The 12,778-nt window shown below is 46.4% G+C and overlaps 1 protein-coding gene and 1 pseudogene across 2 annotated transcripts; one reads left to right on the top strand and one right to left on the bottom strand.

The window, feature by feature from the left end:
• The first annotated feature begins 264 nt into the window (after positions 1 to 264).
• On the top strand, positions 265 to 1,267 carry LOC147457522 (uncharacterized; annotated as a pseudogene).
• Positions 1,268 to 6,580: 5,313 nt separating this feature from the next.
• Positions 6,581 to 9,374, bottom strand: LOC147457521 (uncharacterized). Of its 2 annotated transcripts, none has more exons than XM_086513604.1 (2): positions 7,634 to 9,374; positions 6,581 to 7,096 (listed from the first exon to the last, which is right to left on the bottom strand). In XM_086513604.1, exon 1 carries the CDS (start codon positions 9,309 to 9,311, stop codon positions 8,721 to 8,723), a length of 591 nt encoding a protein of 196 aa, XP_086369730.1. In that variant the 5' UTR covers positions 9,312 to 9,374; the 3' UTR covers positions 6,581 to 7,096; positions 7,634 to 8,720. The 2 variants fall into 2 exon arrangements, with proteins under 2 accessions (XP_086369730.1, XP_086369731.1); XM_086513605.1 differs by having other exon boundaries at positions 6,581 to 7,060.
• Between the last annotated feature and the right edge of the window lie 3,404 nt (positions 9,375 to 12,778).

Genomic DNA, 12,778 nt, shown 5'->3' with positions numbered 1-12,778 from the left:
CATCAGCAAGGCATTAATAAGACATTAAAGCTTTTATCACATGACTTTTGGTGGGCTCAAATGTGGAAACTTGTCAAGGAATATGTCACCACTTGTGATACTTGCAACAGATCAAAGGCCCCTCATCATCAACCTCACGGATTACTCCATCCCTTGCCTGTTCCGAGCAAGCCATGGTGATCAATCTCCATGGATTTTATTGTGGAGCTACCCTTATCACAAGGATTTGACTCCATTCTAGTGGTCGTGGATCGGTTTACAAAGATGGCACACTTCATTCCAACCAACAAAACCATCACAAGTGAAGGTACTGCCAAACTCTTTCTACAACATGTCTATCATTATCATGGATTACCGTATGACATTGTTTGCGATCGAGGCCCACACTTTGTTTCTAGCTTTCGAAAAAGTCTCTTCAAGCTCCTAGGAGTCCATATAAACCTCTCCTCCGCCATCCTCCGCCAATCACCCACATAGTGATGGACAAACAGAGAGTGAATCAAGTTTTGCAGCAATATCTTCATTGTACAATCAATTATTACCGCTAGCAGAGTTCTCCTACAACAGCGGCTTTCATGCCTCCACCTGTCATACTCCATTCTTTGCCAACTCTGGTCAACATCCCAAGAAAGATATCCACACGTATCACCAGGTCAAGAATCCAGCTGCCGTAAATCTTGCGCAACAGTTATCAACAATTCACCAAGAGCTGAAAATTCATATCCAATAAGCTCAATCCAAGTATAAGGAAAGTGCAGATCTACATCGCATGTAACATCCGAAATACAAAGAGGGGGATAGGGTGTGGCTTCTTTGGCATGATTTGCGATCATCTCGTCCTTGTCAAAAGTTAGATTATCAAAGGCTTGGCCCGTTCAAGATTAAAGGTCAAGTAAATCCAGTCACCTATCGGCTCGAGTTGCCTTCATCCATGAAAATTCATCCAGTATTTCATGTCTCAGTTCTAGAACCTTGTCGCCAATCTAGCATTCCTGGAAGAGTCTTTCAATTTCCACCTCCACTTGATATTCAAGGACATGAAGAATATGAGGTTGAGAAAGTCTTGGATTCTCGAATCTCGTGTGGGAGGTTGCAGTATTTGGTGCATTGGAAAGGATATGATGTCAGTGAACGAACATGGGAACCTGAATCCAATCTTTAACATGCACCTCTCAAAGTCCAAGAGTTCCATCAACAACATCCAGGAAAGACGAAGCCAAGGAACACCACTGCTCCTTGTGGAACTCGTCGCTAGAGGGGGAGGTAATGTCATGGATGATCAAAGCAAAGACTTTCCTGAAAGATTCTAGAAGATTTTAGAAGAGAAGGTTCGAGAAGATTCTAGTTCAAAAAGCTTCTAGAAGGTTTTGGAAGATTCTAGAAGGTCTAGAAAAGAGAAGATTCAAGAAGCTTCTAGAAGATTCTGGAAGATTTTAGAAGGTTCTAGAAAAGAGAAGGTTCAAGAAGTTTCTAGAAGGTTCAAGAAGATCTAGAGTGTTCTAACCTCCTCAAGTACAAGTATAAATAGGGGTCTTGGGCCACAAGCACTTCAGTCTTGCCAACGCCAGTTATGAGACTCTTGTGAGGAAGTCCTCTTCTAGTCTTGCTCTAGTCTTGTCTTGTATCTAGTCTTGTAATCCCAAGTTGTGAGGCTCCTGCGAGGTAAGTCCTCTTTTAGCTCTTGTCTTGTTCTAGTCTTGTAATCTTGAGGCTCCTGCGTGGTAAGTCCTCTTCGAGTTCTAGTTCGACCTTGTTCTTGTAATCCTTGGTGTGATAAGCCCTCTTCTAGTCGTGTCCCGCCTGCTCTTGTAATCAAGTTTTGGTGAGCACCTCATGGTGTTCATAACACCTACTACTCGACACTGACACATCCTTTGCCTACACAAGAGCATTTATATGGACTTACGGAGAGTATCTTGGATCTCTTCTAGGACAAGTTCATTGCTTGAATCTGCTAACTGGAGCAGGGCTTCAGTGCTTTGGACTCCCTTGAGGAGTTTACCCGCGAGATGCAGGAGATCAGGCATCACGCAACTACATCTGGAGCCACCTGGAGCTTGGCTTAAATGGGTAGTGCAGTTGCTTTTCTTCTACACACTCCTGATCATTTGGATTAGGACCTTCAGAGTTCCTTATACTCATCTTTGGTAAGCTCACAACTATTTCCCCCGACCTGGGTAGTAGGCCACTCCCAGCTCATCCACATTGAGAGCCACACAGAGTTGCGGTCTGGTGGCGTTGTCAGGATGGATCATGTTTCAGTTGACATCGGAGGACTGGAGGCAGGAGTTACAGGCAATACCCTTCCACAACGCAAACTGTTCAGTCTGGCTTTACCCTCATCTTGGATTATCCTACCTCACTGACAGGACACCATCCGGTGGTGGTCCGTGTAGTCTTCCGTGTGACTGCTGCAGCTTATGATAGTTCTTATAGTGCAGACTGCTTAGAATGGCCTTCCTTGATTTCGGAGGACGTTTACGGTAGATTGCTACATCTGGCCTTCCTGGAGTTTTACATACAGAGTTAGCCACCTGGCCACACTTGGGTTGTAGGTTCATGCTCTGACAGGCTTTCGTGCATGCTTATTTATGACGGTTCTTGGGCTTTCCTCTACTTTTCTCCAGACGATTCTGACTACATCCTATTGGGCGGACAATTGCAAGAGCTTGGCACTTCTTTTACGACAAGGAGTTGTTTTGACACTCAGCTCGGGACTTTTACGCAGTATTTTCACACTGCATTGGCGGAGTACAACAATTTGCTACACTGCTTGTGACGGCATCTTATCATGGAGGTTTCTTGGCAGTTGCGACACCCCAGACTGCTGCTACACTCATGGAGTATCGTTCTTCACTGGACATCGCAACAGACATCTTCATCACTTGCCTCACATCTTCGGCTTCACGCCGTTTGTTCAGCATCAGGTGCTGTGTGGGGGTGTTAGAGTGATACACCACTCTGCTGCTTCACCTATAAGGTGCAGCGGAATGAATGTTGTATTTTCTCAAGATTAGTGATCTTTATTGCTCAAGGTTCCTTTTAGTTCTTAGGGAAGGAGAGAGCCTTCCGTCTTTATGGAGAGTGCTATGATCACGAACAAAGTGAGTGGATATTGTGCGTGCAAGTGAATGAGACTGAGAGAAGGAGAGAGAAGAGATACGACACCCGAGAGGTTGTAAAAACCTCCTCCGAAGGCCCCACTCTCGTCGGTGAGAGTGGTCTACTTTGATTGCACAACGGCGTACAATGCGTATGCAATGGACTCATGCAACTTGGACTATGCCGATGACGACGACGACTTGATGGCTGAACTCTGAGATCTTCTAATCGCTGAATTTCGGGATTGTTTCGGTGGCTGAAAATGACTGTTTTGGATGCGTTTATATGGCTGCAAATGGGGGAACATCTGCAATCAATCTTGGGTTGATCTACTGCTTGGTCATAGGTTGAAAACACTGTGGTTCGGATGTGGTAAAGGCTGAGAATCAAACGCTGCAGCAGAGCAAAAACGCCAGCAAAACACTAGTGCTGATCTGCTACCGCTGGCCTGCAAAGCAAAACGCTGGTGATCTTCTACTTTCGATGGCTGAATACCAAAACGTTGATGCCTTCTGCTACAGATGGGCTGAAAACCTGGGCTGAAAACCAAAAACACTAATGGTCCTTGCCAGTGTCAGTGAACTTCTACTGGGTCTGGAGTGTTGGCGATGAGGCATAGGTGAAAACGTTAGGGTGGGGACTTGCCCGGTGAGGATGGAATCCAAAACGCTGGGGGTGCTGGGGAGTACTGCTGAGAAGTTGCCTGTTGAGCGGGAAGCTCCTGCTGCCTCTTCTTCCAGAAAGTGCTAACTTGGGTTTGCTTATATATTAACTAGGCAAAATTGCCCTACCTACTTTTGTTGGAAAGTCACTTAAAAATAATAAGTGAAAATAACCAAAAATAGGAAAATAGGCTAAATGCACTGGAAAATTCCCCTAACTCATGCTAATGGATTCTGATGGGAATTCCGATGATCATGCTGTGTGCAACCGGAGGATATGCATCTATGCTAAGTGACTGGGCATGCACAGTCTACGAATAGACTCACAAAAGTGCCAGATCACTGCTAATCTAAACTGACTGGACTGACTGAACCCTGTTGTGGTGTAGCTTGTCCACGGACACATAGGGTTGGGATGTGTCACGTGACATCACCTTTGTATGGCTAGTGATTGTTCCCGGGCTGGCCACCCATGTATAGGCTCACTGATGCACTTATGTCCGGCCACCCATGTTTGGGCCGGCCGCCCACTGTTTGGGCACCCACACATATATACACACATGTATTATTATTGTTGGGTCGTGGGGGGCTGGTAGGGGCTGATCGACCTCCCCCTTGGGCACTCATATATGAGGCCAGGGGGTGCCCTATCACACCTATGCATTGTACGTGATGGTTGGCCTGTAGAGCCAGCGTTCCTTGTAGGAGTAGTGGCGGCAGGTTGTTCGCCTCCCCTTTCCCATCCTCTGGTGTCTTCTTGTTTCTCTCTCTCTCTCTCTCTCTCTCTCTCTCTCTCTCTCTCTCTCTCTCTCTCTCTCTCTCTCTCTCTCTCAAGCTCTCTTCTCTTCTCTCTCCGTTCCGCTTCCGCTGCCCACTCACAACGGGTTCATACAGCGAGCTACATGGACATCTACATGCCACATAGCTCACAAAGTGGCGATTGGTCAGATCATAGCGGCACCACACAGACTAGAGATCGAGGTGGAACAAGCTCACGACATCCCCATGGAAGGAGAGAGTCTGTCGGGTATGCAGAGAGGATGTGGAGAGTAAGGAGCATTATGTATGCAATTGCAAAGGTTATGATAATATCAAGGATAGATATGAGTCACTATTCAAAGAGTAGCCTACTCTTCGAGAGATCATGCATTCTAGAGATCAGAGACAACAAGGAAGATACCTACTAGAGATACAGAGACACGGAGAGATTTTTGCAGCCACCAGTAGATACACAGATGGAGGGAGACAGAGTCACAGCTTACAGATTTTTTCTAGAGGGCCACACCTCCCCCACTACCAGACCCACCGAGGAGAGTGACTCTTCAGTAGGTTGAGACGAGCCGGGGTAGACGACGCCCACGTGTTACTGGTTGCCAATCCCCACGGCTCCACAGGATCGAGGAGATCCAGACCCAAGAGCGTTGAGCTACTGAGGAGAGACTGGCTCAGAGAGAGCCAATCCTGCAGCTTTCATACAAGCAACCCTAGCACCAGATCCACCCATGTCTCACATCTTACACCCTCCCATTAGTACAGAATGGAGCTAGATAGCTTGCTGCACTCTCATGATTGTACTCCCTGAGCATATAGTCATGCATATACCTCTAGAGATAGAGCTCCGGCCCTCCTCAGATACCCCATGGTTACACGATTACCACTACCTCCAGTACACCACTTCATATATTCAGTTTTGTATCAGTCTTTTGTTTCATTTGTCTTTCCGATAGACGGATGACATACACCATGTACATTTGATTTGTCTCATAGGCCGGTTTTGGCCCGACATAGACATTAAAAATCTCTCTCTCTCTCTCTCTCTCTCTCTCTCTCTCTCTCTCTCTCTCTCTCTCTCTGGAAAAACCATAACTGTATACCTGAGTATAAAACTCCCAAGAGTGCCAAGGTGGCCTACTCTAAGGATATACACACACACACACACACACACACACACACACATACACACAAACATACACACATACACATATACGCACACATGCATGCATGCATACATACGTACATACAAGCATATGCCATACATACGTAGTTACGTACTTACACGGATGCGTACGTACATACGTATGTACGATCAATTGTCCGCAACAAGAAGTAGCTTCTAAACCGACGAAGGTCAATGTCTGATTTCTTGAAACTCAAACAAACTCATGTCGAAGTGACTCTTCACATGTAGAAACACGGCCACTCAGTCCAAACCGACAAAGATAACTCAGTTGTCAGAGGACCCACTGTCCCACCTTGACTACTAGTAACATAGATCCTTCATATAGGAAAATCCCTACGAGTATGGTGTACACCTTCATAAGTTAAGATCTAAGCTTACAAACTAAGAGAAAAAGGAAGATGTAATGACGCAAAAAATGAAAAAACAGAAAGAAACTGAGTAAAAAGTTAAAAATTAGAAATTATCATTTCATTATTTTTATCTTTCACACACACTGTGAACCTTAAAAATGATGCAAAAATAAAACATACAAATTTAGATTTGCATATACATACACACACACACAATAGATATTAAAATTAGAATAATTGAAAAAAATATTTATTTATTGAATTTTAGTTGGGGAAACATTTCCCCTAAAAAATGAATAGAGACACACGAGCAACAGAGTCCCACGAGCGCATACACACCCAAACTCTACTCACATCTACCCACTTAGTGACTCAAAACACACTCTAGTTTACTCACTCAGAACGCTCACTCACTTTCACACATTGGCACACACACGTAGAGACACATGCACTCACACACGCAAGCGGCTACACATACAAGCAGTGCGCGCACGCGCATACGTGCAAACACACACTAAAAAAGCAAGGGACTAAGCTTTGAAGGTTAAACTTTCCAGCCAACAACTAAACCATACAAGTACAGTAGTTTCACATGCTAATGAACTTGAAACTTATGCAACCCTAATGTTTTAGGTGACCTCTCTCAATGCAAATTCATTGCCATAAACATAGAGACAATACAATGCATCTAAGGACGGGATAAATTGGCATTAAAATTTTCAACTACAGTCTACAATGTCTTTCAAAAATTGTGATATCCACCGCTTCTTCAGGATCTGCGTTTAATGCTGCCTCAAGCATATCCACCGTTCCTTGAGTATCTACCTCGTGACTTGGTCTTGCCTCCTCGGGCAGGGGAGAGAGAGGACCGTACCGCGCTTCATATCTAACAAGTTTTTTCTTTAAAACAACTACCTCTGCTTCTTTGGCTGCCAACGTCTCTTGTAGCGAGAGAACTCTCTCTCCTTGGCTGGCTAGTGTAGCCCCTTGAGACACAATATTAACAATTTTTTCATGCTCATCTGGTAGGATCACAATTGGAATGTATAAATGTAATGCACACACATATATATTTGTGTATATACAATTTTAGAAATGACGTATCCATAAATGAAAAAATTATCTTTGTTGAATTTTAGTTGGGGAAACATATTGAATAGGAACATGCAAGACGAGCAATAAAAGACGTATGCAAGCGCGCGCACACACACATGCCCAACCTCTACCCACTCACTGACTTAAACACGCTCGAGTTCACTCACTCAAAAGGCTCGCTCACTTTTTCACATGGTCAGGCACACAAACACGCATTGACACACACACAACACATATAGGCGCGTGTATGTACGCGCGCACACACACACATAAAACTAAACAAGCAAGGGAATAAGCTTTGAGGGCTAAACTTTGCAGCCAACAACTAAACCATACGAGTAAAGTAGGTTCACATATTAACGAACTTAGAACTTATGCAACCCTAATGTTTTACGTGACCTCTTCTCAATGCTCTACAAGTACAAAACACTGAAACATATAGAGTTACAACTAGAGACAATTACCCCATGGTCTGGCATTGTGGCGTCAAAGTCTTCCAACAAACTGGATCTCTCTATGTGTCGTCATGTATGTATGCACAAAAGGGTGTCGATCATACTGCTGGCCCACCGAAGGATTAGATGGATCGTTGCACTCTTAGAGTGGTGCACCTCCATCCATAGGAGAGAAGGCCAATGATCACAGATAGCATTTTGCCTGTAAGTGCGGTTCAAAAGCAAGCAGGCCTACACCAAAGTCTAGTGTGGTGGTGCCACCTTTGATGCAGGGTGGCGGGAGAAAGCAGGGTGGCGGGAGAAAGTACCAGGAATCTCCTGCAAGATCATAGACGAGAGGCCGCAGGTACTTGCTATGGTACCCACCATGCCAGGTGCAAGACCCTGTCATGCACAAAAGGTTCCCGCATAGCACAAATTTGACAGCGGAGGCCCACGGATTTACACCTGCCGTAGAAGGAGACTGCACCAAACTGGCAGGGGTGCTGGCCACTTCCACCCAACTGGCCATTGTGTTGATCCTTTGTGATGATGAAGAGGACGCGAGCACGCTCAACGTGAATCCGGTGTCCATCACCCGTGAGCTTGCAAGGTAGACCCGCCCCTGCCACTTGAAAACATACTCCCAAAAGCCTAGTCATTCCACGTCGGGGATAGAGATGCTAAGCCACGAATCCGAACCGACGGCGTACGTGAAGAGGGTGGCCTGCAGACCATAACGGTAGGAGAACATATCGCATTCCACAATATCTCCTAGTGTAGCCGGACACGGTCCTGCAGAAGAGGCATGTCCATCCCTCCAGCACCCTGTCCTGGAGCTGTAGATACTCAGGGCTTCATAAACAGGGGAATTGCTGCCTAAATCGGCCTCCAGAACCACATAGTAAGCACCTCCCGGGGCAGATGTGTCGAGGAACATGTGCAGCTGGACATTGGATGCAAAAAAGGCACAGTTGGGAGAGTGAGGGTGTGGGGGCAACCGCTTGGAAGCACCTGTAAAGCAGTTGAAAACCAGCAGATGGAAGTCCTTGCCATCGAAGACATGTTGGGCGAGGTAGTCGTCCACATTGGCAATCCCTTGGCAAGGAGGGGCCCGTCAGCGCTCTGCCTCGGGACACAGTGCCGTGACCACCACACATATGAGGCCTCCCACGGATGCCACGGCAAGAGCTGAGAGCGCGGGACCTTGGTATGAGCTCCACATGGATAGCACCTGCAGGAGGCCAGGGTCCCCCATAGCAGAGCAGAGGCCCTCTCTGGGGAAGGGAAACCAGGTGCCAAACTGATGGCAGTAAGCCGTGAGCTCTTTAGACACCCGCAGATCAGGGCCTGGCCCTGCATCACTGACCCTGATGGTGACGAGCCAGGGTGACTGGCGGCACAACGGAAAGGGAGGCGGCGAGCGGAGGAAGGCATTGAATGAGGTCGAGAGGACGCGCATCTGCACAAGGGAGCGCAGAGGCAGACGTGCCAGGACTTCTACCACAAGATCCTGCGGCAGGCCGCCCAAAGAGACGACTTTTTTGAGGGGAGTCTTCTCTGGCCGCTCTCCTTGCCCTGCCTCCTCCTCCAATGCTCCTTGACTGCTGTCCCTGCCCTGTCGTTCTGGTGCAACCACAAGAAATCGTCCCATCCTTTGGCTCTCCCGCTCCTCTTCCTCCTCTTCACCACCGTCAAAGTCGCCCATTGACACTTTCCTGTGGTCTCTTCTGAGCGTTTCGTCTGCGCCATCGTTCGGTACCCCTGGTTTTTTTTTTTTCCATAAAGGGCGAGAGAAATTTATACTAGAAAGATCGAAATTACATTGGACTCCATGACTCACTGGGTAGACTTCCATAATTACAAAAAGGACAAAAGGGGGGGGGGGGGGGGGGGGGGGGGCTGACAAAAAATTCTTCAACCATCAGTCTCCATGTGATTACGTCATACAAAGACCCACTCAAGTAGAGTTTGCAGAAGGACCAGCTCCAGGAAGATCACTCAACACTTCCTGGATATGGGCGATGAGTCGCAGCCCATTAGCATGTTGCCTTCTGAGCTTCTCCCCTTCCATGCGGCTTTCATCCATCAGTCGCTGCAGATGAGTGTAGGATCCATCCAGCAGAACTTCCTATTGCTTGTTGATATTAGCGTTGTTGTAGGACCCCATGCAGTCCGTGAGGACTTTGTAATTTGCTTCATAAATTCTGCATTGTTCTAGCTTGCAGGGAGAAGTGGGCAAAATAGGCTTTCATACTTTTTAGTATGGTAAGAACTCTTAAATAGCATGTCATTCCTATCCACTAGATAATCCAGAAGAATTCCCCATCTATTTTATTCCAAACAGCAGAAAAGATTGAGACAAAGTCTCCAAGCAATAGTTGTTCCAACTCGGGGGGAACCCGAGACTTTTCACAAGTCGATACAGAATAGCAAAGCTTTTAGGACAGTTCATAAACAAATGTGGCAAGTATTCCTCATCAGATTGACACCGGCACATATTCCATCACATAGACCAGCAGCTTTCATTTTATGGCCAGTCCACGGAGCTTTATGTAAGATAAGCCAACAGAATTGAGTGTTTAGCTGGAATGCCTTGGTTCCAAATGGTACGAAATTTGAAACACCATTGTCTACGATCCAAAGACACCCTCCATTTTCTGTTAAGGGTTACATGAAGCGGTTCTTGCAGTGAAGGAGGAAGGTTAGGCGAGTTTGCAAAAGAACTACCACCTGCCTAGTGAATTGCCCTATGAGACTGGGGGTGGGAGCTAGAGAGCGTCCAGGCTAATTCCTGTGGAAATGAAGCTGTCCGAAAGGTTAACAGTTAATTCCCAGGGTAGTAGGTGATGTCTAACGAGTAGCTAAGAGTGGGAAAGCCAATTGTGCTCTTCCTTATGCCAGAGATCTGCCCATGTTCGAAAGCCTTTCTTGTGCAGCCGTTTAGCTGACCTTACCTATCTGGGACCCAGGGCGGGAATGGGAGAGATATCCCACCACATAGATTCCATATATATGAAATGTAGACTGAATTTAGAGTTCGAGTTGATCCGGAGATGCCCCCTATACCTATTCTAGGCCTTCCAAAGGGACTTGAGGAGCTCGGATCCATTGGCTTGGAATTCGAAAGAACTGAAGAAAATCGTAACCCATGGGAGATTATCCTAGCCCTTGGCCTCCTTTAGTTTAAATTTGCTGACATTTCGGAACAAAAGAGAAGCCCACTCCTCCTCAGGTTGTTCAAGGGCTCTGATAATTAGTTTCACTACAAGCTTGTCAGCCCAAACTTTAATGTTTGTTAGGCCAAGCCCCCCTAGGTACTTTGGAAGACAACAAACGTCCCATTTGACCTTTGCCATACCTTTCCTGAGTGGGTCTCCTGACCACAGCAAATTCCTACATATTTTGGTGACAGCTTTTAAGTGGGAATCTGGGGGTCTCCAGCATGAGAGAAAAAAGAGTACATAACAGGAGATATAGTGCTTGATTACCACATCTCTTCCTGCTATATTATCTTGGAAGCCAAGCCATCAGTTTATCTTGGTAGAAAACTTTTCCATTACCCATTGCCACCTTTGTAGCATAGTAACCTTAAAGCCAAAAGGAATACCTAGGAGTCTGAAAATGACTCCATCCTGCAGATAAGAGTAGCCCTGGCTTGCTACCCAGTCCGGGAGAGGGGATAAACACGCTCTGATATTGATTGATGCGAGAGCCTGAAGCTATACAAAACACATTAAGACATTCCCAAAAGGCTTTAAGGGAAGAGTCGTCGTTATGCAGGAGCCCATTCATATCATCAGCGAACTAAGAGAGACATTGCTGGTTGCCATTGGGAAGAGTAATACCTCTGAGTTGGCCATCTGCTATCGTAGTTTTAACAAGCCAGTTGAGAGAGTCATCTGAGGAGGCGAATAGTAGGGGCGCTAGTGGACACCCTTGCCGAGCTGATCTGTTTAGGGGAAAGGGTTCTGAGAGAGAGTTATTAATTGCTACTCTGGCATGGGCATTCCCTAGTAGAGTTCTTACGAACCGGACTAGGGTAGGACCGAAGCCCATCATGACAAGGCAATCGAGCAGAAATGACCACTCTAGCCTGTCATAGGCTTTGTCAAAGTCCACTTTGAAAAACACATAATCTTGCTCTATCTCCTCTGCATATTCGATTCCTTCCCACATTGCAATGACAGCCTCCATAATCCTTCTGCCCTTAATGAACCCTTTCTTCTCAGAGCACAGCCATTCCGAGAGGGCCGGGGAAATTCTCAAAGCTATGGCTTTAGCAAAAAAATTATAGGCAGCGTTGAGCATTGTGAGCGGTTGCCAGTTGGTGAGAATGTCCTTCGGACCTTTCTTGTGAAGGAGTTTTATGATGCCCGTATTCAGTTGAGCTGGAAGTGCACCATGCTTGACCGATTCCTCCCAGACTAGGACCAACAGAGGGGCTAGAACTTCCTTAAGGTTTGGAAGAACTCGGCAGGGAGACCATCTATGCCAAGGGTTTTCCTGGGTTTGAGGGAGTCTATCGCTCGCTTGATCTCCCAAACAGATAGGTCCGAATCAAGTTGAGATGCCAGGTGGGGGGGAATGACCTTAGTCCTGCATTTACGGATGAGTTCCTGAGCTAGGGAGATAGCTTCATCAAGTTTTTCTTTAGGGCTAAACAACTCGGAGAAGTGGTCTTTTGCTATTTCAAGATTTGCAACGTCGGACGAGGCCTTGCCATTGGGGCCATGGAGGAGGGGGACTACTTCCTTCTCTGTGTTTTTTCCTGAGGCTTCGGAACATCTCTTTAGTCGGTTTGTTTTCTTTGCCCGCCCACCACGCCCTAAAGAAGGCAGATGTGTGGAGCAGAGTAAGGTCCTCTTCTACTCTTAGTAGCTGCCTTAGCAGAGCGATTTTGTTCTGGGTGATGGAATCTAGTGTGTCGCAGGATTCCAGCTCAATCAGTTCATTATAGATGCTATCTTTCCTCCTCCTTCTAATTTCCGTGACTTTTTCATGAAGTAGACTATTGAGCTTTGTGTAGAGGAGATGGCTTCATTCCAAGCTTTGGCCGGGGTAAGGCCTTTAGAGAAGGCTTGCACCCATATTGCCTTGACACTGGCTTGGACCTCACCAAGTTGAAAGAGGGAGTTATCTGTGTGAAACCAACGGTTTCTGATTTTGCTATTT

This window comes from Adiantum capillus-veneris, chromosome 5 (genome assembly GCF_014529385.1).
Source record: "Adiantum capillus-veneris isolate H3 chromosome 5, ASM1452938v2, whole genome shotgun sequence".
In the NCBI taxonomy this organism is placed as follows: domain Eukaryota; kingdom Viridiplantae; phylum Streptophyta; class Polypodiopsida; order Polypodiales; family Pteridaceae; genus Adiantum; species Adiantum capillus-veneris.
The sequence above is the reverse complement of the archived record's forward strand: the minus strand, read 5'-3'. Positions and strand labels throughout refer to the sequence as shown.

Coding starts and splice junctions, on each gene's coding strand:
- LOC147457521 (XM_086513604.1), bottom strand. CDS start 9,311: ATGGGCGACTTTGACGGTGGTGAAGAGGAGGAAGAGGAGCGGGAGAGC.